The sequence below is a fragment of the Mesocricetus auratus genome, unplaced genomic scaffold, assembly GCF_017639785.1.
Source record: "Mesocricetus auratus isolate SY011 unplaced genomic scaffold, BCM_Maur_2.0 Super-Scaffold_100038, whole genome shotgun sequence".
NCBI classification, from domain to species: domain Eukaryota; kingdom Metazoa; phylum Chordata; class Mammalia; order Rodentia; family Cricetidae; genus Mesocricetus; species Mesocricetus auratus.
In genome coordinates, this window is record NW_024429216.1 from 9,944,753 (window position 1) to 9,969,704 (window position 24,952).

The 24,952-nt window shown below is 54.1% G+C and overlaps 1 protein-coding gene across 1 annotated transcript; it reads left to right on the plus strand.

Moving 5' to 3' along the window:
• Positions 1-533: 533 nt before the first annotated feature.
• Positions 534-24,286, plus strand: LOC101826588 (CD177 antigen). Its single transcript, XM_040734360.1, has 21 exons — positions 534-691; positions 782-922; positions 1,129-1,314; positions 2,551-2,670; positions 2,850-2,969; positions 4,237-4,377; positions 4,585-4,770; positions 6,190-6,309; positions 6,529-6,648; positions 8,149-8,289; positions 8,412-8,597; positions 9,639-9,761; positions 10,557-10,676; positions 12,745-12,885; positions 12,995-13,180; positions 16,053-16,172; positions 16,372-16,512; positions 21,756-21,896; positions 22,795-22,980; positions 23,075-23,209; positions 23,870-24,286. The coding sequence occupies exons 1-21, from the start codon at positions 640-642 to the stop codon at positions 24,127-24,129; spliced, it is 3,066 nt and encodes a 1,021-aa protein (XP_040590294.1). The 5' UTR covers positions 534-639; the 3' UTR covers positions 24,130-24,286.
• Positions 24,287-24,952: the final 666 nt, after the last annotated feature.

Below are 24,952 nucleotides of genomic sequence, written 5' to 3' on the forward strand. Positions count from 1 at the left end.
TCATTGGGGACCAGGATAACTCCAGTTCTTCTTGTAGGAGGATCTCTGTCTGAGGGAGGAGGCTGGGCCTGGAGCCCTGGGTCTGAGGGAGGAGGCTGGGCCTGGACCCCTGGGTCTGAGGAAGGAGGCTGGGCCTGGAGTCCTGGGTCTGAGGGAGGAGGCTGGGCCTGGGGTCCTGGGTCTGAGGGAGGAGGCTGGGCCTGGACCCTGGGTCTGAGGGAGGAGGCTGGGCCTGGGGTCCTGGGTCTGAGGGAGGAGGCTGGGCCTGGAGCCCTGGGTCTGAGGGAGGAGGCTGGGCCTGGGGTCCTGGGTCTGGGGGAGGAGGCTGGGCCTGGGGTCCTGGGTCTGAGGGAGGAGGCCTGGGGCTGGGGTCCTGGGTCTGAGGGAAGAGGGCTTAGGAGCTGGAGCCCTGGTTCTAAAGTGTGAAGCTGGGTCTGTCCTCTTCAGTCTGGGGGAAGGGACTATTCAAACAGTCTAGCCTTTCAAGTAGTGGATTCAGGGTGGGGCGCTGGTCTGGTGTCTATTGCAAGGCAGTACTTTCCATTTCCTGGGCTGCCTTGGGTAACCCTGGTATGTATAAAAGGGTTGCATTTCCTGCATAAGGCACACTGGAGTCATCTCCAGCCACGGACTGGAATCATGAACCTTACGCCGGTGCTGATCCTCCTGGGAGTCACTGCTCTGCTACCCTGTATGTGAGAAATCCTGCCTGGAAGGGGACATCGTCTCAGGAGGTGGCCCAGGGTCACCGGCTGAGATGGAGCGGGACTTCTCTTGGCAGGTGTGCCAGCTCTGAGCTGCCACAGGGGGGTAATAGAGGCTGTGCGAAATGCCTCGGAGCTGCCCCTTGAGTGGAAGACCGGGGTGAAAACCTGTGAGGTCGGCGAGGGTTGCCAAGACCTGGTGATGCTCCTGGAGAATGGTAAGAAACCCCCCCCCGAGGAACCCCACGCCCCCTCCCCCGGCATCCTGCATCCCTGGGAGGGCCCCTTCCTCGCCAGCAGGTGCAATCCATGCGTGTCCGGTCCCTTCCCCCGTAGCACCTCACCGGCCTCGGGATGCCCAAACTCACTCCTGGACCCCGGAATCCCAATCCCCGCCTCCACCCGCTTTCCCTCCTCCATCCAGGACCCCTAATAAACTTGGTGATCATCAAGGACTGTGTTAAGGCTGAGGACCAAGAGCCCCGGGTTTCCTGGCTCAGGACGGGTCCTGGGCTCTCCATCGTCTCCTACACCCGTGTGTGTCGCCATAGCGACTTCTGCAATGATGTATCCAGCACTGAGGTTCTTGGGGACCTACCGTCACCCACAGGTGCCACAGGGAGAAAGAATGGCAGGAGAGGAGGGAGATGTTCTCACAAGCAAGGGGATGGGCTCCGGGAGATAAGCCGACGCACAGGGTTATTGATTTACACACACTCCGCGGCCGACGGAGGTTTGGCAGGCTCACTGGTTCCGTCTCACCCCTGTGTGCACCTCTGCTCTTTTCCTCTCTTACTTCCCCCCTTCTCTTCCCACCCTCTCCTCCCTGCGTCCCACCTCAGAACACTCCTGCCAGCCTTTTACAACAGGGATGCAGTTCGGAGCTAGCAGCCATATTTTCTGATGCGGCACCCCCAGCCTTCACGGCTGGCACTTGTCGGATCCCTGCTCCTCTGGCATAGCCCTTCCCTCTGTGTGGCTGGGATCCCGTCACTGGCGGCTCTCATACAGGGTTTCCCTGTTTCCTTTCCCTAAGGGGCACTGGGCCTCCAACCTTGTTGGTTGGTTGGTTGGTTGTATGAGGATGTGGGTGTACCAGTGTGCTCACGCGTGTGCAGCTGAGTGTGTGTGCTCGTGTGTTAGTGTAAGCACACGTGCACATGCACACAAGAGTGTGTGAGGGGTGCATATTTGTGTGAATATGTGTAGAAGCCAGAGTCCAACTTGGGGTGCTCTTCCCAGAAACAATCTAGCTAGTGTCTTTGGGATAATCTTTTTTTCCTTGGAACCTGGAGCAGGCTCACAGATTAGGCTAGGCTGGCTAATCAGCAAACCCCAGGGACACAGTTGCCTCCGCCTCATAAGTGTTGGGTTCAGCCGTGGGCCAGGGCACCTAGTTATATACATGGGTCCTGGGAATTGAACACAGGTCCTCATGTTCCCAAGGCATGTGTCCCCAGCCCTGGCCTAGAACTTCCCGTTGTTACGAGACATTTGGGGCAGTGGTGCGCTGGAAGATTTGCTGAGTAAATGTTTATTTTCTTCACTGTCTAGCAGAAGTTGTGGGTGAAAGCAAGGGTTCGCTCTAGGGCAGCCTCCTTTCCTTCGTCTAATCTGTGTCTCTGTCCTGTCTCAAAGGCCATCCTTCCCCAGGCCCAGAGTCATTCTGACCTCAGCCCCAGGGCCTCTGCTCATCTCCCCAAGCCCTTTGTCCTTGGTCCCCCAACTAGACCACAGCCTGAATCCCTGCAGCTGGGCCTGTATGAGGGGACCCTCAGGAGGGAGTGCTGGGTAACAAAGTGGGAGGAGGCCTCCCACTGCCCCTCACCCCATCTGTCACCTGCAGTCCCAGGGACCCTGCGCTGCCCACTCTGCCTTTCCAAAGACGGCTGTGAGGACACGCCCCAGCAGGTCTGCCCCGCAGGCAGCTCCCACTGCTACAATGGAGTCCTCAGACTCAGGGAAGGTAAGCCTGGACACGGGGATCCCGGGAGAAGGGGCTCGGCAGGCACTGGAGAACAAGGGTAAACTGAGGTGGGCATCGAACCCACAAGAAAGTGGGAGCTGGGTCTCCTGGGACTTAGAAGGCTGTGTCAGCTTTCTCTCTCCCCCACCCCCACCCCCCATCCTCTTTCCCTTGCCTAGCCGACGTCACCACCAATCTGAGGGTCCAGGGCTGCATGCCCCAGCCAGATTGCAACCTGCTCAATGGCACCAAGGCCATCGGGACCTTGGATTTGCGTGAAAACTGTGAGCTTCCGTTGGGTGAGTAGGGCAACGAGGCCGGGCCTCGGATCGAGATGATCATTGTAAAAGTGCGGAACACCCCAAAGCCCCAGCCAAGGCCAGCCATTCCCAAGAAATCCAGAGGCTTATTTATCATTCAAGATAGGAGGGGAGGGCTCTTCCAGAGAGCGGCTGGAGGGCTAGATAGACCCTGCAAGAGATGTCCAGCTGCAGGCGAGAAGAGAGGGGGCATTGTCAGGTTGGAGCTAAAGGACAGACACAAGGACAGATGTCTCCGCTGACGTTGAACTCACTGGGGCTGTGCTGAATGGAACAGGAGGAGGGTGAGGAGGAGGGTGAGGAGGAGGGTGAGGAGGAGGGTGAGGAGGAGGGTGAGGAGGAAGGTGAGGAGGAGGGTGAGGAGAGGGGATTCCTCTGTGAGGTTTTGCAACAGTCAGTTCAGGACCACCTGCTGGGGCTCATTTAGGAGTGATGACTGCCTATTGCCTGGCCCTGGAAAAGCCTAGGTCTCCTGGCAGTTTTCCTTTTAGTGGGTGTGTCTGGGTGCATGTTAGGTGTGTTCAGGTGTGTGTGTGTGTGTGTCCATGCGCAAGTGGGTGTGTAGGTCAGAGGACAGCCTCAGACATCACCCTCAGGAACTCCATCCACCTCCCTTTGAGATGGTGTGTGTGTGTGCGCGCGTGCGTGCGAGCGCGTGCGCGTGTGTGTGTTGGAGGTGTGAAATTTGCCAATTAGGACAGACTTGATAGTCAGTGAACTCCAAGAATCCACCTGCCTCTGCTTCCTCAGCACTGGGGTCACAGGCATATGCCGTACACCCAGCTTTTGAAAAGATTTCTTTCACTGTGTGTTCGTGTGTGCAGGTTCCCAGAGAGGCCAGGAAAAGGGTGTCCCTGGAGCTGGTGTTACAGGTGGTCACGAGCTGTCCGATGTGGGCGCTGGGATCCAAACTCAGGTCCTCTGCAAGAGGAGCCACCTCAGCAGCCCAGCACACACCCAGCTTTCCCGTGACTCCTGCGACTCAGGCTTTCACGCTTGCGTAGCAAAGGCTATAGCACTGAGCCACATCTCCCCAGCTCCGTGTTGATGTTTTTACACAAGTAAAATGGAAAATTCGGGAGATGTAGGCTGGATGTCACCAAGGATTCCTGCCTCGAGTAGCACAAGAGATGGCCCTCAAAAAGACCCAACCTTTAGTGTTTATGATAGGTGTCCCACCAGGAAGGGGTTTCCTGGGACACGGAGCTGGAGAAGCCCCTGAGGTGGATACGATCTCCCTGTCCAGGTCCACAGGCTCTGGACTGCAACAGTGTGGCCTTAGACACTGTTCGGAATGTATCAGATCTGCACCTGCGCTGGACAACTGGCTGGAGTACCTGTGAGGCTGGCCAGGGGTGCCAGGAAACATTGATACTAATACAGAATGGTAAGAGGAGGCCCCGCCCTTAACACTAGCCCCTCCCACCATCCCCTGGGAAAGAGTCCATAACCCGCCTGCATGGCACTGGAATCTAGGTCTCCTTCACGAGCGGGTGAACCCCTCCTGTGTCTGCTCCCTTCCTTGCTGCCTCTACACCACCTCCCGAGAGGACACCGGATGTCTGTGCTCATGCCAGCATGCCTCTCCTTCCAGGACAGGAACTTCACATGGTTCTCACTAAGGGATGTACTAGTGATGCAGACAGAGAGCCTAGAATCACCAGGCAGAGAACAGGGCCCGGAATCTCCATCACCACCTACGTGCATGTGTGCCGCCACCGGGACTTCTGTAACGACCTGTCTACAACTAGAAATCTTTGGACTCCACCCCCGGACACAGGTACTGGAGTAGGCAGATCCCTAGAGAAGGGAAGGAGTCGTCTGGAGGAAAGACAGGGCTGTGGGGTAGAAATAGGTACACAGGGGCTATTTATCTTACTATTGTTTTACTTTTTTTTACTTTTTGTGGTACTAGATTTGGGATCCAGGGCCTTGTACAAGCTAGGCAAGGGCTCTACCACTGAGCCACACCCCAGCCCCTCACTGGGAGACTCTAGGCAGGGGCTCTACCACTGAGCCACACCCCAGCCCCTCACTGGGAGACTCTAGGCAGGGGCTCTACCACTGAGCCACACCCCAGCCCCTCACTGGGAGACTCTAGGCAAGGACCACTGAGTGACATCCCCACCCTTGGGGCTGTTTAAAACCACCACCCCAATGCTGCTGGCTGGCAGCCTGCTAGCTCCCTCCTGCATCTCTTCCGTGGCTGCGGCCTGTGTCTCCCTGCTGGCCTCGTCTATATGCGCCTCACGACCTCCCATGTTGGATTTTCTGTTGCTGAACCACCAACCTCAGGGAGGCCTTGCTCTCACCTGCCTCCCTCTGCTTCCTCTCAGGCTGATGTGGAGCCCCAATGTCACCTTTAGTGTCTTTTGCACTTCCCTTTTTATTGAATTTTAGTCTAGAACATTCCCTTCTTGTCTCCTGTGCTTGAGAACAGGACAGCTGTCTTGCCCTTGGTTATTTGACAGATGCTGGGAGCCGATGGAGGGAGTGGAGAGATGGCTCAGCTGTTAGGGACCTATTGCTCTCCTAAGGACCCAGGTCCAGTTCCCCGCACTCCCCTTGGGTGCTCACAACAGCCTCTAACTCTGGCTTTCAGACCCTGAAGCCTGGGCACCTACGCACGCATGGAAACCCACCCCCACCCCCACACAGATACAAATGATTAAAAGTAATAAAGATAAATTCTTTTTTTTAAGATTTATTTTTTATTATGTACACAGTGTTCTTCCTGCATGTATGCCTGCAGGCCAGAAGAGGGCGCCAGATCTCATTATAGATGGTTGTGAGCCACCGTGTGGTTGCTGGGAGTTGAACCTCTTGAAGATTAGTCAGTGCTCTTAACCTCTGAGCTACCTCTCCAGCCCGATAAATTCTTTTTTAAAGAGAGGTTTGGAGTAAAGTCAGTGGCCCCTTTGGGGGTACCCCGACTCTTCCTATAAAAGTTCCTGTCTCATGTCCAACCTCAGAACCTCCCTGCAGACCCCACCCAGGAAACCAGCGCCTCTGGTGTTCTTGGACAGAGGGTCTCCCCAGAACTCTCTACACCGTTGCTCCCCTGCTAGGCCACAGTCCAAATCCCCTGCATCGGGGCCTTTACAGAGAGACTGAGGTTTCCTGGGGGAATGAGTTGGGGGTCCCCTGACCCAAATCCAAAACCTCCCTCTGTCCCTCACTGATCTGCTGCTGCTTCCAGGCCCAGGCACCCTGAGCTGTCCACACTGCCTTTCAACGCGTGGCTGTGAGAATCCACCCCAGCAGGTCTGCCCCGAAGGCAGCTCCCACTGCTACAATGGAGTCCTCAGATTCAGGGGAGGTAAGCCTGGACACGGGGACCCAGCAGAGGGGAAGAGGAGGACGGGAAGTTAAGATTTAGTGTCTGGGAAGGGAGGGTAAACAGAGACAGGGTCTAAGACCCAGAGGGGAGCAGGGCTGGCCTCCTGGAGCAGGGCTGGCCTCTTGGAGCTGGGCTGGCCTCTGAGGCCTCCATGATCCTCATGCCCCGTCTCTGTCTTTCCATCTCCTTCTTTCCTAGAGGACATCGCTGTCAATCTGAGGGTGCAGGGCTGCATGCCACAGTCAGGCTGCAACCTGTTGGATGGCACCAAGGCCATTGGACCCATACTTGTGAGAGAGAACTGCAGCCCCCAGTCAGGTAGGAAAAGGAGGTGAATCCCCTGCACCGTAGCTGTGACAAGATGGTCCTTGTGGGGTGTGGGACGCCCAAAGCCATCCACCAAGGCTGGCCAGGGCAGAGCATCACTCTCAGATGTGTAAGCCAGGGGGGAGGGAGATTCTCCAGGGAGGCTGTGGCAGCAGCATAGAAAGATGTCCACTTAAAGGAGACAGGGAGTGTGACCCAGGAGACAAAAGCATTGAGGAGCTTTGAGTAATTCTGGGACAAGTGAGCTTGTGTGGCCTCTCCTTGTGCAAGGACAGGCTCGGGGAAAGTGCCAGGTGCACAGCCAGCTTCTTCCCCCTCCCCATGCACCCAGACCTGGCATCAGCCTGGGTCTCGGGGCTCATTTTAGCCACCTCCAGTCTCTCCATCACCTTCTCCCAACCTCATCTATGATACCCAGCAGTCTCCTCCATTGGAAAGAAAATCAGAGAGAGAACCAAGTGGGGTTCGGTTATGACAGAGAATTCGGGAATCAAGCGGGGAATCCGGAAGTGTCCCTACTTGTGCCTTCACAAGGGCACGCACTTGGCAGACGGGGTGGTCGTAGAGTTCCCCAGAAGGGTTGCAAGGGAGAGAGAAGTTATAGCAGAGATGGAAAATGGACTAGGAGCCTTACCTTCCCTAAAAGTGCGGTCTCGTCAGTCCCTGCCTCAGTTTCCTAATGTGCCTGTGTGGTCTTAACCCTCAGAGCTTCAAGGGGCCTGGGGAGGTGGCTCAGCAGGGAAAGCACTTGCCACACAGCATGACGTCTAGGACTTGAAAGCCCAGCAGGCATGTAAAACTGAGCATAGCAGCACACACCAAAACCCTAGCAGTGGTGCTGGGAGACGGGAGGGGAGAAACCGATGAATTCCCAGAGCCCCTGGCTGGCCAATCGGTGAGGTCTGGGTTCAGTGAGGCTCTGGGTCTCAAAGGATAAGCTGGGAGATACCTCTGGCCTCCACATACGTATTCACATACCAAGCACACACACATCTGCAAACATACAAGCACGCACATGCATGCACACACACCTGCACACACACATGCATGCTCACACACATGCATGCTCACACACCTGCACACAGACACACTTACTCACACACAGGCATGCATGCACAAATAAAAACTTCAGAGATTTGAGTGCATTCTTCAAATGTTCCATTTTTTATTTTTAGTACATTTACTTAGTTATATGTGTGTGTGTGTGTATGTGTTGGTGTGCACACACGTAGTCATGCTGTGTTAGTGGAGGTAAGAGAAAAACTTCCACTGCGTGAGTTCTGGGGACCGAACTCAGGACTCAGGTTGTCAAGCTTGTGTATTAACCCCCTGTGCCATGTTGGCCCTGTTTGAGTTTTAATCTGTTTGCCCACATCAGTTGACTTAAGGACTTGAATTCGGTGTCAGAGAGCCTGCTTAGGGAGGCTAGCCAGTATCCCCGGAATTCAATCTGGGAGACCCTCCATTATGAGTTTACTCCTCCTCACCCAGGCGCTCAGCCTCTAGAATGCAGGAGTGGGCAGACAGAAGCCCTAAGGAAAGTGTCGTCGCTGCCCCTGGACTGGACAACCGGCTGGCAGACCTGTAAAATCGGCGAGGGGTGCCAGGAAACTGTCTTGCTCTTACTGAATGGTGAGTGCCCAGCCCCCACCCACCATCTGACCACCAGCCGCCCTCCCAGAGCCCCGAGGCACGAACGACATCCCTCCACGACCCCACTCATCCCCACCCTCCGTCTCCCTCTCTCCTTCCAGGACCCGATTTGCACTTGGTGCTCTCCAAAGGTTGCACAGCGAACGAAGACCACAAGCCCCGAGTCACCCGGCACCGGACAGGCCCCGGCCTCTCCATCATCTCTTATACCCACGTGTGCCGCCACTGGGACTTCTGCAATGACCTGTCCTCCACCCATGCTCTCGGGGTCCCACCACCTGCCACAGGTGCTGGGGGCGGGGTCACAGGAGTAGGAGAAGGGACGGCAGAATGAAGGACCTAGCTGTGTGATTCTACAGAGAACGCTAAGGGTGTTGATTTACAAGCTGTCCCTTGTTGTACCCTGCCCCCTCCCCCCTACACCCATTCCCCCCTACCTCCCTCCTCCCACCTGGACCTTGGCTCCCTGCCCCCCCCAGCTTCATCCATTCCTTTCTCCTCCCGCATACCCTGACATCTAAGTCTCTGCGGCCCTTCTCATAGTCACAGAGCAGTGAACTGGGTGACTTTTCCTGTGTGTGTGTGCGCGTGCAAAAGTGTGAAGGCCAAAGGACACAGGTGGCATGCCTCAGAAGCCATATGCCTGATTGATGATCGATGATGGATCGATTGATCAATTGATCGATTGGTCGATTGATCTAGAGACAGCGTCTTCTATTGACCCGGAGCTCACCCATTAGTGGAGCCCCAGGGACCAGCTCACCACAACCTCCCCAGCCCTGGCACTGTGTATGAGTCCACCCGTGGGGCACTAGAGCCTCTTCCCTGCACACTGGGTGGCTTTTCTGATGTTAAATCACCTCAGAGTTCATGAGTCTCACCCTGCTCCTCCTGAGTGTCCCTTTCTCTAAGCTGGGTCGTTCCCTAATGCCTCCTTTGTGTTTGTCACATTTTTTCTCCCCTAAGGGCATGGCCTGGACCTTCCCACTGTCCTTACCTGGTGCTGGCTAAGCAGACTCTGAGATTTGTCTTCCCTGGGATATTGGCCCCTGTCCTCCTTGACCATTTAATAGACTTTGAAGTCACCGGTACCTTCCAGAATCCCCCTGCCATCCTTGACCAGTCACGCAGAAAAGACACTGCTGGTCTGCAGGCTCCAGCACTAGGCCCGGGGTCTCTACGGGGCTTCCCTGCCTTCAGGCATGGTGCCCCTCAGGACGCAGAATTCCTGTCCTTGAGCCCCCACGAGACCCAGAGGGCACTGAGTAACCTCATTCTTAGGACCACTGGGTCCCTCCCACCGCCCTCACTGTGACTGTCATCTCTAGGTCCGGGGAACCTGAGCTGCCCACTCTGCCTTTCTAAAGATGGCTGCCCGCAGAATGCCCCGGAGCAGGTCTGCCCTGCAGGCAGCACACACTGCTACCGCGGACTCCTCAGCATCAGGGGAAGTAAGCCTTGCTGTTATTTTGCACCAGTGTTAGCACAAAGCTGGAGGGTGGGGGTCCTGCGTGGGGGACCATAGGGTGATGGGGGGACACGATGGGGACGACAAGCAGGCAGACAAGCTTAAGTGAGAAGTTTTATTAGAAAGGGGGGAAGGAGCCGGGCGGTGGTGGCGCACGCCTTTAATCCCAGCACTCGGGAGGCAGAGGCAGGCGGATCTCTGTGAGTTCGAGGCCAGGCTGGACCGACAGCCTCCAAAACAGAGAAACCCTGTCTCGTAAAACCAAAAAGAAAAAAAAAAAAAAGAAAGGGGGGGAAGGAAAGAGAAAAGAGGTGAAGAGACACAGAGACAGAGGGGACAGAAGAGGAGAGGGAGACAGGAAAAGTCCTGTCTGCCCCAGGGGAACAGCCTGAAAGAGAGTGGGAAGAGAACTGGAAGGGAGGGGCAGGAAAAAGAGTGTAAGTGGGCGGGGTCTGTCTTCTAAAGGGTCCTTTGCACCTGCGTGCAGACTGTACTCATGGAACCCTGGGCTGACCAAAGTACTGCCTGAGTGCTTTCTGCCAGGTGACAGGGCAGGCCAGCAAAATGCCTGAATCCTTACAAGCCTGGACACGGGGACTCCGGGAGACTGAATATGGACGCTGGGAGTAGAGATCTGGGTGTCTGGGAGGAAGGGTAAACTGAGTGAAGGAATGAGCTCCCAGGAGTGTGGGGCCAGCCTCCCAGAGCTGGGCTTGCCTCTGAGGCTCTCACGATCCGTGTGTGAGCATCTCTGTCTCTCCCCTCTCTCCTATCTTAGGAGGGCTCACCTCTGAGCTGAAGGTGCAGGGTTGCATGTCCCAGCCTGGCTGCAACCTGCTCAATGGCACCCAGACAATTGGACCCATAGGTGTGCATGAGGACTGCAATTTTCAATTAGGTGAGTCGTATGTGGGAAACCAACCCTGTCCTGCCGCCTCCATGCAAAACGATACTTGTGGGATACCCCGAACCGTCATCAGAGGCTGTCCACAGCAGCCACTTAAATGAGGTCTCTCTCTAGTGTGTACTAGAATCTCCAGAGAGGATGCTGGGGGCTGGGAGGTGGAGGACCACGGAGAGACTGACCTAGGGGACGAGGGGCCAGTGATTGGTGAGGTGGCTTAGTGGGTGTAAACCCTGCTGACCTGAGTTCTGTCCCTGAGATCCACGTGGTGGAAGGAGAGAATCCAGAAAGTTGTCCTCTGATCCCCACAGTGTGCCGTGACGTGCGCATGCCCACAGCACACAAGCAAGTAATAAATGCGTGATCCTGCCCCGGGTGAGCCCGTGTGTGCTGGAGACGAGGGGTGATTGGAAGGAAAGTCAGGGGGCAAGGTGCTCACTCTGCACGGGATCCCATGCTGTGGACAGTGCAGTGACACCCAGCGGGGTTCATTCCTGAGAGCAAGAGCTTCTTTCTGATTGTACCTCAGTTTAGTTTGACATTGTCATGTTTTTCATTGTGCAGAGTGGTGGCTTTCATCGTGGCATTTTCTTTTTCTTTTCTTGTCTTTTTTTTTTTTTTTTGAGACAGGGTTTCTCTGTATTATTTTGGAGACTGTCCTGGAACTCGCTCTGTAGACCAGGCTGGTCTCGAACTCACAGAGATCCGCCTGCCTCTGCCTCCCGAGTGCTGGGATTAAAGGCGTGCCCCACCAACGCCCGGCTCCTCTTACTTTTATAGTAAGCACTCATTCATGAAGCTTTGGGCTTCGCCCCCAGTACTAAGTAACCCAGCAATGGTAGCACACACCTGTCATACAGACACTTGAGAGGTAGAGGCAGGGGGATCAGGTATTCAAGATTACCCCTAGCTATACGGAAAGCCTGAAGCCAGCCTGAGCTACGTGAGACCCGGTCTAAAAGGAAAACAACTCCACGGTGTGTATGCCATCTATTTCCACAAGCCAGGCTTGGGGTAACCTTGGGTCTCCAACATCTACTTGATAAACTCCTGTTCCCTCCCCCATCTTCAGCCATCCACACCCATAGCTCTGGAGACTCAGTGGCCTTGCTTCATAGAAATGAAAAGCAGAGAGAATCAAGGGGCCTTTAGGTGTGGTGCAGAAGGCAAGAGTTAAGTTGGGACCTACAGCGTCCCCATGATGTACATAAGTGTGCTGCCTGTTACACACAGGACAGAGGGCCATGGGTGGCCTCACTAATCACAGCAAGGCACCAGGGAGCCATGGTAGGGAAAGAAGATCCAGTAGGCATCCCGGCTCATCTGGAAGTGTGACTGAGACGCCAAAACCAGGGCCATTTTAGGAAACAGGGCGGGAAACGGAATACGGGAACCTCACCCATGACCTGTGAAGACGGACTCACATCACCCACCCAGTTAACAGATAGGCACGCAGGGCCCTGACTCCGGCAGGAAGAACAGATACCCCAGGTTAATCAACAGAGTTGCCAAACGACTTTTATGGGTACATTTGCACCAAAGATTAGCCTATAGAAATTCCCCAAGTTCCTCTAGACACCCCAACCACACTCAGCTTTGAACCTGTACCCCTCACCCTATGTTGTGGTTTTAGCCTTATAAACCCCTTGCTTACAAGACAGGGGACCTTCGCCTGCAGATGCTCTGCCTCAGTCTGTGGGACGTGTAATTCAGTAAGCCTTGAGCTTGCATTCGGGGAGTCGGCTGCTTGCTGGTCTCTCTGGAGGTCCTGTGGACTGGGTGTCCAGTGACCTCTGACCCTGCCTCCGTTCCCTTTCCTGCCTGTGTCTCTAACTTTAGACCTTCAAGAGGGGACTGAGTGAGCACAACCAGCATTAATCTCCTTCGCCCACAGCTAGATCTGGGCACTTGGGGGCATGGGCAGGATGTCATGGGCACTTTCTTCGGCACGAGAGAAGATACTGGGAGGGACCATTTGTTTCTGCCTGTGAGTGAGGTCCCACGAGGCAGAGTCAATTTGATACTGAGAGGGATTTGCTCTCTCTCTCTCTCCTCTTTCTAGCTGCAGAGGCTCTGAAGTGCCAGCATGGGTATTTGGAGATCACAAGGGATGTATCGCAGCTGCCTCTGCAGTGGACAGCCGGCCAGACAACCTGTGATGTCGGTGAAGGCTGCCAAGACACCCTGATGATGATAGAGAATGGTGAGAGGGTCTCTCTGGGTACAGACACCCCCTTTGACACCCCCCTTTGACTCGGCCCTGCTCTCTTAGATCTGTTGGGCACCCTAACCTGCCCTCTCTGTCCGTCCAGGAGAGCAGGTGTACTTGGCTCTCACGAAAGGCTGCACAAGCACTGAGGACCAAGAGGCCAAGGTCACGGAGCACAGGACTGGCCCGGGGCTGTCTGTCACCTCCTATACCCGAGTGTGCCGCCGAGGAGACCTCTGCAATGACCTGTCCACCACAGCCCCTCTCTGGGCTCCACCCCCTGCCACAGGTGCTTGAGGGCTTCAGGGGAAGCTGGCTGCTGGGGAGGAAGGAAGGCAAGTTCCAGCTGCTGATGGTGTGTCCTGAGGGAGGTTCATTCCCAGCTCTCCCTTGCTGGAGAGCAGCTAGCCAGCTCACTTCCTCCGTTTGCCCTTGTTTTCTCCACAGCCCACTGCCCTCGTCCCTCCCCTCCCCATCCCTCCCTCCCCGCCCCTCCCCTCCCTAGCCCTTCCCCTCCACGTCTTCTGCATCCTCTCCTCTGCACCTTCCCTGAGACCCACAGAGTCTAGACTCCCCTGGCTGACCTCTTCCAGTATCCCTGAATGGGGTGTGTGTGTGTGTGTGTGTGTGTGTGTGTGTGTGTGTGTGTGTGTGTGTACAGGTGCCTGCAGAGACCAGAAGAAGGCATTGGATCCCCCAGAGGGGGAGTTACAAATTGTTGTGAGCCTCCCAAAGAGGTGCTAGGAGCCATACTTTGTGTTATATTTTTTTTTAATTTATTTTATATCCCGGCTGAAGTTTCTGCTGCCTCCTCTACTCCAGCCCCTCTCCCCCACCTCCCCTCACCCCCACACCCCAATCAATTCCTCCTCTATTCCTGCTCAGGAAAGAGCCAGCCTCCCATGGAAATCAACAACACATGGCAACTTTCTCAAGTTGCAGTCAGGCTAAGCTCCTCCCCTTGTGCTAAGCTCCTCCCCTTGGCTAAGCTCCTCCCCTTGGCTAAGCTCCTCCCCTTGTGCTAAGACTGGGCAAGGTGACTCAGCGTGAGGAGTAGAGTACCAAAATCCAGGAAGAGAGTGAGAGACAGCCCCTGCTCCCCATTCTTTTTTATTAATTTGGTTTTATATTCCAACCCCAGTTGCCCCTCCCTCCTCTCTTTTTGCTCCCCCCTTCCCCCCACCCCACTCCCATCTGCTCCTGGGAGAGGGAGTCTGTCCCATCATCCTATTCATGCAGGACCAAGACACCTCCCCCCAACACACACCGTGTCTTGGCTGGGCAAGGTTAGGGTTAGATCTCTCCATATAGCATGGGCTCCACTAAGTCAGTTTGTGCATTAGAGTTAGATCTTGGACCCACTGCCAGTGGACTCATATATTGTCCCAGCCACACCACTGTCACCTATATTAAGGGAGTCTCGTTCAGTCTTCTGCAGGTTCCCCATTTGTCAGACTGGAGTCAGTGATCTCTCTCTAGCTCGGGTCAGCTAGCTGATTCTGTGGGTTTCCCGATCATGGTCTTGACTCCTTTGTTCATGTCATTGCTCCTCCCTCACTTTGATTGTACCCTGGGAGCTTGGCCCATTGGTTAGTTGTGGATTTCTGCATCTGCTTCCATCTGTTTCTGGAAGAGGGTTCAAGCTTCTCTGGGGTTGTGGGTTGTAGACTGGGTATCTTTTGCTTTATTTCTGGTAGCCACTTATGAGTGAAGACATACTACATTTGTCTTTCTGGGTCTGGGTTACCTCACTCGGGATGATTGTTTTCTAGTTCTCTCCATTTGCCTGCAAATTTTAGGATGTCATTGTTTTTTTCTGCCGAGTAGTACTCCATTGTGTAAATGTACCACATTTTCTTTATCCGTTCTTCATTTGAGGGTCATCTAGGTTGTTTCCAAGATCTGACTATTATGAATAATGTTGCTATGAACATAGTTGAGCAGATGTCCTTGTGGTGTGAGTGTGCCTTCTTTGGGTATGTGCCCAAAAGAAGTACTGCAGGGTCTTGAGGTAGATTGAATCCTAATTTTCTGAGAAATAACCATACTGATTTCCACAGCGGCTGTACAAGTTTTCAGTCCCACCAGCAGTGGAGGAGTGTTCCCCTTTCTCCACATCCTCTCCAGCATAAGCCGTCATTAGCATTTTTTGATCTCAGCCCTTCTGACCGGTGTAAGATGGTATCTCACAGTTGTTTTGATTTGTATTTCCCTGATGACCAAGGATGTTGTATTTCCCTGATGACCAAGGATGTTGCTGCTCCCCGTTCTTTTTTTTTTTTTTTTTTTTTTTGGTTTTATGAGACAGGGTTTCTCTGATTGTTTTGGAGGTTGTCGGTCCAGCCTGGCCTCGAACTCACGGAGATCTGCCTGCCTCTGCCTCCCGAGTGCTGGGATTAAAGGCGTGCGCCACCACCAGCTGCTGCTCCCCGTTCTTAACTGCTCAGCTATCTCTCTGGCTCTGGTTGTTTTTGACTTTTTCTTTTCATTTTTTTTATTATGAGTAGGGGTTGCCTGTGGGCCCCAGTGGAATCTGCTGCTCTGTCCTCCAACATGTAGGTCCCGGGGATTGAACTCCAGATGTCCAGATTGGTGGCAGGTGTTTCACCTGCTGAGTCAACTCACTGACCCATCCCCTGGGTGGGTTTTCTGACAACCCCCAGCCTCCCACTCTGGCGCTGAGCAGCCCTGTATTTCCATATGGCTGGCTTTGGTTCACTGGCCTCTCCTTTGGGGCTTTTGCATTTCTCCCTACTGGACACTGGGTTGGGACTTTCCACTACCCTTGTCTGGTGTTAAACTGGCAGGCTTCATGTTTCTGTGTTCTAGAATATTTGTGAGGAGGGGGTTTTTTCTCAACTATTTAGTAAAAGTTGTGAGTAAAGCCACTGGCTGCTTCCATGGTCCCTCCTTCCTTTACTCAGCAAAGTCTGTGTGTGGCCCAAAGGTTCCCACAGACTCTCCCTAAGCACACAGCCCCAGGGTCTCTGCAGGCTTTCCCTGCTCTCCTAACCATAGCCCCAGTTCCCTGTAGTCAGACCTGCCTGAGAGGCGCTCTGGAGGGAGCTAGGGAGACTGAGGCATGTTGGAGAAGTAAGGAGGAGTAACTGATTCAAACCCAGAGCCTCCGACTGCCCCTCACCCCATCTGTTGCTTCCCAGCCCTAGGGACCCTACGCTGCCCACTCTGCTTTTCCAAAGACGACTGTGAGAATCCACCCCAGCAGGTCTGCCCTGCAGGCAGCACACACTGCTACAAAGGAGTCCTCAGGCTCAGGGGAGGTAAGCCTGGACACGGGGACCCTGGGGATTGAACACGGTAGGCTTGCAGGGGGAGATCTGAGTGTCTGGGGAGGAAAGGGAGCCAGGAAAGGAGCCTCAAGGAGTGTGGAACCAGCCTCCCAGAGCTGGGCTTGCTGTCTGCATGTGTGAGCCCTGTGTGTGTGAGCATCTCTGTCTCTCCCCTCTCCTCCCGTCCTAGGGGAGATCACCTCCAATCTGAAGGTGCAGGGCTGCATGCCCCAGCCAGGCTGCAACCTACTCAACGGCACCCAGAAAATTGGACCCGTGGATGTGCGTGAGGATTGCAGTCCTCGGATAAGTGAGAGGGACGTGGGGAAAAGTAAGTGTCCTACCGTGCACTGTGACCTCAAAGCAAGGTGAACCTCATGGGGTGTGGGACCCTGAAAGTTATCATTTGCACCAGCCACCAATGCCGTTTAAATGAGCATCACTCACTCAGTCGTGTGCACACAAAGTGATTTTTCCAAGGTTGGGGGAGGTTGGGAGATGGGGGGGGCAAAGGGAGGTGTCCAGTTGAAAGAGAACGGGAGGGAGTGTGGCCCAAGGCCAGGAGACAAGAGCCCATTGAGGAGAGCTTTAAAGAAGTTTGAGGAACAGGGAGCCTGGGTGACCTGCCCCGGTGGGAGGTGAGATGTAAGAGGGAGGACATTTGGGGTGCACAGTGGCCACCTTGCTGCTGTCAACATCCTGGCACCTGGCCCTGTTCTTCTGGAACACACGTGTTTATTTCTGATTACATGTTCACGTACCCTGACCTCTGGTCTCCCCAGATATCCAACTTCACATAGATGAACCCCCCATCCCTCCAACTCTTCTTTTGTTCCCATTCATGAAGCTGGAGAATCCTAGTGACCTTGCTCCGTGGGAAAGAAAAGCATAGAAAGAATGCTTGGGTCTAGTTGGAACTTTCTTTGGGTTGTCAACCAGCTCCCAAATAAAGACATGGAGACTTAATATTAGTTATGAATGCTCCGTCTTAGCTTCAGCTTGTCCCACTAGCTCTTATAACTTAATTAACCTGTTTGTATTCATCTACATTTTGCCTTGGGGCTTTTATTTTCTTTCTCTCTGTTATGTCCTACTTTCCTGTGTGGCTGTCTGGCCCCTGGTGTCTCCCTGGCATCTCTTTTCCCCACCCCACCCCACCAAGCCTAAATTCCTCCTCCTACTTACTCTCCCTGCCCATACCCCCTCCCTTGCTGTTGGCTTTTTATTCGATCAGGTGCCTTCTTTACACATCTTTGCATAGTTAAATATTCCGAGCATAAACAAGTGCAACACATCTACGGGGCTTCCTGGGCTGGGTGGAGGAGACACCTCATCTCAGCTCAGTCATTCTGAGCTGTGGCAGTACAGAATGGGGCTCACAACTGTCAGAGAAGGTGTTAAAGAGAGCTTCATCAAGGAGGTGAGCCCTCTCCCGCCCTGTCTTAGGTTCCTGGTAGAAATGGCTTGTCGGGGACCCAGGTGAGTGTAGATGGACTTTTCTCTTTGTGCTGCCAGCTCACAGACAATGACATGGAGACTTACTATAAATTGTGAACGCTCGGCTTTAGCTCAGGCTTGTTCCTAAATAGCTCTTATAACTTGAATTAACCCATACTTTTTGAATCTACATTCTTCCATGAACTCGTTGTTTCCTCTCTCCGTTACGCGCATCCTGGGTTTCCCACATCTGGCTGGGGACTCCGCCTTTCTCCTTCTCAGAGCTCTCTCTGTCAGGAAGTCCCTCCTGTACCTCCTGCCTAGCTATTGGCCACTTAGCTTTTTATTAAACCAACCACAGTGACATCTTCACACAGTGTACAGGAATATTCCACAATGGGGAGGGGGAGCCTGGCTCTGTGGGGAAGAGAATTTGCTATGCAAACATGAGGACCTGAGTTCAAGTCCACAGCATCCACCTAAAATGGTGTGTGTGTGTCCACAGACACACCTGTAGCCCAGTGTTGTGGGAGGCAGAGACAGGAGGCTCTTGCTGATTGCCAGCCTGTCTCCAGGTCAACGACAGACACTTGTCTCAAGACACTGTCTCCAGGTCAACGACAGACACTGTCTCAAGGGAGGGAATAAGATGGAAAGCAATAGGAAAGGACGTTTGACACCCTTGTCTGGCCTTTGCAGGCGCGCGCGCGCACACACACACACACAGAGAAGAGAGGCAAAATTGCATACACATGGGAGTACATTTTTTTGAGAAGAGAAAACATATTCCACGCATACTGTGTATACCACACAGTGCACACGACAGCCACAAACACGCATCACACTGTGCTTCATACACCCATCCCACACATTTTAGATCCTTTCTCATTTACGTGAAAGCCCCAGAAACCTCATGTGCTACCCGCCCCCCCCAACAGAACTCATAGACAACAGAACTGCTACAGGCCACACACAAACTAAAAACAGATAATACAGAACACCCACCTTGCCCAACACAGATACAAAGCTATACCACACACATTACACATCCGTACACACCGTGTGTGCACCCCTCAACGTCCCCACACGGCATACAGAGAAACCTCACGCCTGCTGTACAAAACGAGGCATTGGAACCATGCCCCGGAGGAGCATAGCTATCCCTGACTGGGTTCAGTTGGGCAGTTGAGCCAATATTTACTGGGCTCAGCAAAACCCAGCAGAAGATGCTAGGAGTATGGATGTGGGCGGGGGAGGTCTGGAGGAGTAGAACAGCTCTTGCAAAGGTTCAGGAGCGAGGGAGGGAGCCTCGGGTGTGAGCATTCTGATTGCCCATAGTAGACCATTTAAAAGACAAACCAAAGATGATCATGGAGGCCACTATTTGCCTCTCTGGGGAACCGGGCAGTGGTCACGGGAAGATACCATCGAAGAGTCTCAAGTCTACATCAGAGGGAAGAGTAGCCACAAGCACCCTTTGAAGGTCAAAATCGCACATTTTGGTGAAGCCTCTCACACCAGGTCAAGGGGTGGAGGGGATGCTACATGACATTGGGGACAGGGGTGTGTGCAAGTACCTAGAGGTCGGCCATGTGCTTGCCATGTTCTCTGCTGTACTGACCCACCATTGCTCGCCAGAATCTGGCTTGGTCCATAGGGAGGCAGTCCTTGATGTTGGTACTCTTTTGTCCTTGATGACCATTGGTACTCTTTTGTCCTTGATGACCATTGGTACTCTGTTGTCTTTGATGTTGGTACCCTATTGTCCTTGATGACCATTGGTACTCTGTTGTCTTTGATGTTGGTACCCTATTGACCTTGATGACCATTGGTACTCTATTGTCCTTGATGACCATTGGTACCCTATTGTCCTTGATGACCATTGGTACTCTTTTGTCCTTGATGACCATTGGTACTCTGTTGTCCTTGATGTTGGTACCCTATTGTCCTTGATGACCATTGGTACTCTGTTGTCCTTGATGACCATTGGTACTCTTTTGACCTTGATGACCATTGGTACTCTGTTGTCCTTGATGACCATTGGTACTCTGTTGTCCTTGATGACCATTGGTACTCTATTGTCCTTGATGACCATTGGTACTCTTTTGTCCTTGATGACCATTGGTACCCTATTGTCCTTGATGACCATTGGTACCCTATTGTCCTTGATGACCATTGGTACCCTATTGTCCTTGATGACCATTGGTACTCTTTTGTCCTTGATGACCATTGGTACTCTTTTGTCCTTGATGACCATTGGTACTCTGTTGTCCTTGATGACCATTGGTACTCTGTTGTCCTTGATGACCATTGGTACTCTATTGTCCTTGATGACCATTGGTACTCTGTTGTCCTTGATGACCATTGGTACTCTATTGTCCTTGATGACCATTGGTACTCTTTTGTCCTTGATGACCATTGGTACCCTATTGTCCTTGATGACCATTGGTACCCTATTGTCCTTGATGACCATTGGTACTCTGTTGTCCTTGATGACCATTGGTACTCTGTTGTCCTTGATGACCATTGGTACTCTATTGTCCTTGATGACCATTGGTACTCTGTTGTCCTTGATGACCATTGGTACTCTTTTGACCTTGATGACCATTGGTACTCTGTTGTCCTTGATGACCATTGGTACTCTGTTGTCCTTGATGACCATTGGTACTCTATTGTCCTTGATGACCATTGGTACTCTGTTGTCCTTGATGACCATTGGTACTCTGTTGTCCTTGATGACCATTGGTACCCTATTGTCCTTGATGACCATTGGTACTCTGTTGTCCTTGATGTTGGTACCCTATTGTCCTTGATGACCATTGGTACTCTGTTGTCCTTGATGACCATTGGTACTCTGTTGTCCTTGATGACCATTGGTACTCTGTTGTCCTTGATGTTGGTACCCTATTGTCCTTGATGACCATTGGTACTCTTTTGTCCTTGATTAACATTGGTACTCGATTGCTTCCTGCTGTCCTCTTCCCTTTGTTGTCACCCGAGCTGCTCTGTTATTTTGGCATGTCCTTCTGCCTTCCATGAGTCCCTGACACTGTGTCAAACCCCTAGCCCGAAGGACTGTATCTGTGGCATAGTGACCAGGAGGGAGAGGAGGAGGATATGTCCAAGAAGAAGTACGAAGCCCAAGTCACATAGGACCCCGTGGACTCTTTTAATAAGTCAGATTTTATTCTGTGGGCTATGGGAACCTAACCGAAGTTTCTGGCTTCTGGGGGCTTCTCAGAGTTTCTCCTTGCTCGCATGATTACCTTATCCTTTAAATGGACCCTAGTGCCGTGTGGTAAATAGGGTGGGGGAACAGTGAGGGTCTCAGAGAGACCCATGACAGGCAGGCAAAGGCCCTGGCATCTTGCAGCTGGGTGGAGGCCTTAGAGGTGGTCACAGCGCTCAGGTTCCACAATTACTGTGCAGCATGAGCCACAGGGTTTCCTGGAGAGTGCAACATGGGCTGGAGAGAGAACATGGATTAAGGGATCATGTCTTGAAAACCAAGTCGAGGGTTGCTGAGATGTCTCATCAGGAGCACTGGCTACCACCCCTAAATTCATTCCCTGGGTCCCACATGTTGGAAGGAGAGAGCTACCAAAGTTGTGGCTCACATACAGAAACACACACACACAGGCAAATACACTTCAGGGTATAAAAGTATATAAATAAGAAAGGAAAAGGTAGGCTGGGGAGATAAAATTGGGAAAAAGTACACGCTGCCAGGAAGTGAGATGTGTAATTTGTTCAAGATGGCAGCTGGAGTTTCCTCTGACTTCCACATGCATGCACACACACATACACACATATGTACACACACAGAAGGTAAGGGTAGCTTGGAGCCGTTCATGCCTATCAGGACATGAAACCAGATGGGGAGTAGAGAATGGCTGAAGAGGAGCCTATGGTGGAGGAGCAAGCCTTCCTCAGGAGGCTGAGAGGAGCCGGGGTTCAGGGAGGAACAGGGTGAACGGAGCTGCGGGCTTGGAGGCCTGGACTTCTGAGCAAAAGGGATGTCACAGCCAGGGCGCAGGGAGTATGGCTTGGAGCCTGATGGCTGCCCTTAGCCCGGAAGCTGGGGGACCGCATGGGGGCTCCCTGACTCTCACAACCCTGTGACTTCCCTCTCCACAGATACTATGACATGTTACAAAGGGGCCATGTTGAGGCTTGGCATTGGCTTTGCCAAGGAAGCTGTCGAGTGGTCTGTATCAGCGACCCAAGTATGCGAGCCTGAGGAGATTTGTCAGGAGACACTCCTGCTTGTAGACGTAGGTGTGTGAGATGGGAGGGAGGGCTGCACCCCTGCCTGGGGCCAGCCCACCCCTGCCTGGATTCTGTGTCCTGCAGTCCCCACCAAGCTCCCCTCATGCCTGGGCTCTCCTCTCCCTGTGCCTTGTCTTGCTGGGCGGTAGCCCCAAGCTCAGAGATGAGAGCAGTAGTAGGACAACCAGGGTGACCCCGATCAACCCCATCTTTAAAGGAGGACTGCTCTGCTGGGTGGGACTCGGTTGGTCCAGCACCTTGAGTTGCGGGATCCCCATCACCAGGTGAATTGGGCACGCCTGTAATCACAGGGCTGGGAAAGAAGAGACAATGAAATTGAAAGTCAATGCCAACCTCACCTATGTAGTGGGTTCAAGACCTGAGACTCTCAGGACGAGAGAGAGAGGAGAGAGAGAGAGAGAGAGAGAGAGAGAGAGAGAGAGAGAGAGGAGAGAGAGTGGGGAGAGAGAGAGATGGAGGGAGGGAGGGAGGGAGGGAGGGGGAGGGGAAGCTGAGCGCACTTTGGGACTCTGCTAAGCCACTGAGTCCTTTGCAGCTTTGCAGGGAAGAGGACAGGAGGGAGGAACAGCACAGGGAGAGCTGGGGTGTGAAGGGCGGGGTGTGGAGAGGAATCCAGAGAGGAGAGGTGAGCCTGAGCACAGTGAGGCTGCAGCCTGGAGGAGGACACACTGTGTGCACACTGCGTGCAGCAGGATCTGCAAGGGGCGGGGCAGAGGCAGCCGGGCTTGAGCCCCAGGCTTTGGCTGACACAGGACGTGCTGTGTCCCATGTTCACTGGGGATCGTGCTGTCCCTGAGACTGGGAGCATCAAGGGACCCGAGGGCTGGGCTCCCAGGCCTGGCCATCCTCCCCATCCAGCTCAGCTCACTCTCTCTTACCCCCGCAGGACCAAGAACACTTCTGATAGGGAGCAAAGGCTGTACAGGGCCCCGGGCACAGGACAAAGGTGGCATCTCCATATTCTCCAGTCCGCCTGGGATGCTGGTAGCTTCCTACTCGCGCTTCTGTTCCTCCAACCTGTGCAATGAAGCCAGCGACAGCAATGTCCTGCTGAGCCGCCTCCCTAGACCGAGTATGGCACTGGGAGGGACCCAGGCACCGGGAGTTAAGCTGGTGGCTGGAGTTGAAAGCATGCAGTGCCCTCCAACACTTCTCTCTGTCCTCAGCTGTCCCTCCCCCTGGAGAGCTGCAGTGTCCCGTGTGCGTGGAGTTCTTCGGATCCTGCTCTAGGAGCTCCAGCTCTGTCTCCTGCCCTCAGGGCACCTCTCACTGTTACAAGGGTGACATTGTGCTTCAGGGAGGTGAGTGCTGAAGGTTGGGCTGTAGGGGAGACAGAAGCAGGGCCATGGCTCCTGCAGTTGAGGATGGAGGGTTGTACCCTAACTCCTAGGTCTGAGGGAGAAGAGATGAGGCTACCTTAGATGGAAGAGGACTGGGCCTGGACCCCTGGGTCTGAGGGAGGAGGCTGGGCCTGGACCCCTGGGTCTGAGGGAGGAGGCTGGGCCTGGACCCCTGGGTCTGAGGGAGGAGGCTGGGCCTGGACCCTGGGTCTGAGGGAGGAGGCTGGGCCTGGACCCTGGGTCTGATGGAGGAGGCTGGGTCTGGACCCTGGGTCTGAAGGAGGAGGCTGGGCCTGGGCCCTGGGTCTGAGGTCTGAGGGAGGAGACTGGGCCTGGACCCCTGGGTCTGAGGGAGGAGGCTGGGCCTGGACCCCTGGGTCTGATGGAGGAGGCTGGGCCTGGAGCCTTGGATCTGAGGGAGGAGGCTGGGCCTGTACTCATGAGGTTGAGAGTTGGGCCTTTAACCCTGTCAGGAATAGAGCTGGGACCTGGAGTCAGGGATGGAGAAAGGAAGGTGGGTTAGAGTCAGGGTTTGGCGGGAGGGATGGGGCTGGGATTCCCGGGTCTGAGTCTCCCAGCACTACTGGACTGTAGCACTCCTGACTACTCCTCACCCTCCAGGTGGGGTGTCTTCCACAGTGAGCCTTCAGGGATGCATGCTCTCACCTGCCAAAACCTTACTGGGTGACTCCAAAACCATCGGTATCTTCTCAGTAAAGGAACTCTCTGAGGGCACAAAGGGCGGATATGACGGATATGACGAAAATCCTCTGGGTGGAGGTGCCTCGGCCTCTCCCCTCACTGGGCTGCTAGGGCTGGGGCTCTGCTTAGCCCTGTGCCTAACGGGCTTCGTCCTCTCTGCGGAACCCATTCCCCTGTGACTCTTAATCCCTGTTGGCCCCACACCCAGCTGTCTGCCCTCCGACGTCATAACCTGAGACCTTTGTAGGCAAGAGTCGCTGAGTTCACCCTGCGCCACAGCTGACACCTGCGTGTTGGCCACACATGTGAAATAATAAAGTCGCTGTTGTTTCTCCATATACTGGGTTTCTCTACACAAGGAGATGATGGCACTCAGCAGGATCCATTGAGAGACCGGCTGCCAAGGCCCGGCCTCCCTGTGTCTGCCCCATGTCTTCTCAACCTGTGGAAGCGTAGAGCCTCAGGGTGCTGCAGCCGAAAGCCCTGGCCTCCCTGTGACCCGGGAGGGGCGGGAGCACAGCAGAGGACTTCCGCCTCACCTGAGCAGCCAGACAAGAGGCTAGGAGTCACACGGAAGTGGGGGTTATTGACACGGGAGAGACATGAGTGAGAACGAGGCCTGATACAGTTTCCCAGGGCCATTATACCAGGTGAGTGTTGTCATTGTAGGCTTGAAAGAGGAAGGATCAGGGAACACACATACCACACACACACACTCACAGGGCCCCTGTCTGTGCTGAGTAAGGCAGGTCCCACAGATGTGACCTCCACGCCGCTGGGCAGCAGAAAGGAGAATGAATCTAGGGACGCAGGAGCAGCCGCCCAGTCTGTCTGACAATGGGCAGCTAGGGGATGGAAGGTCCATCATGCCTCCCCGTTTGCTGGGTGTAGGCTGATCATAGCAGCGGGTGACTCCGTGGCAGAGAGCATGCAGCAGGCCCGCCCTCACATGTGGAAGGCAGGGGGAGACACTGCAGGCCTGCCCTCACATGTGGAAGGCAG

Excerpts from the sequence above, each read along its gene's own strand:
- LOC101826588 (XM_040734360.1), top strand. The coding sequence starts at position 640 with ATGAACCTTACGCCGGTGCTGATCCTCCTGGGAGTCACTGCTCTGCTA. Across the intron at positions 2,671-2,849 it reads AGTCCTCAGACTCAGGGAAG|CCGACGTCACCACCAATCTG; the intron begins GTAAGCCTGGAC and ends TCCCTTGCCTAG. Across the intron at positions 4,771-6,189 it reads GACTCCACCCCCGGACACAG|GCCCAGGCACCCTGAGCTGT; the intron begins GTACTGGAGTAG and ends TGCTGCTTCCAG.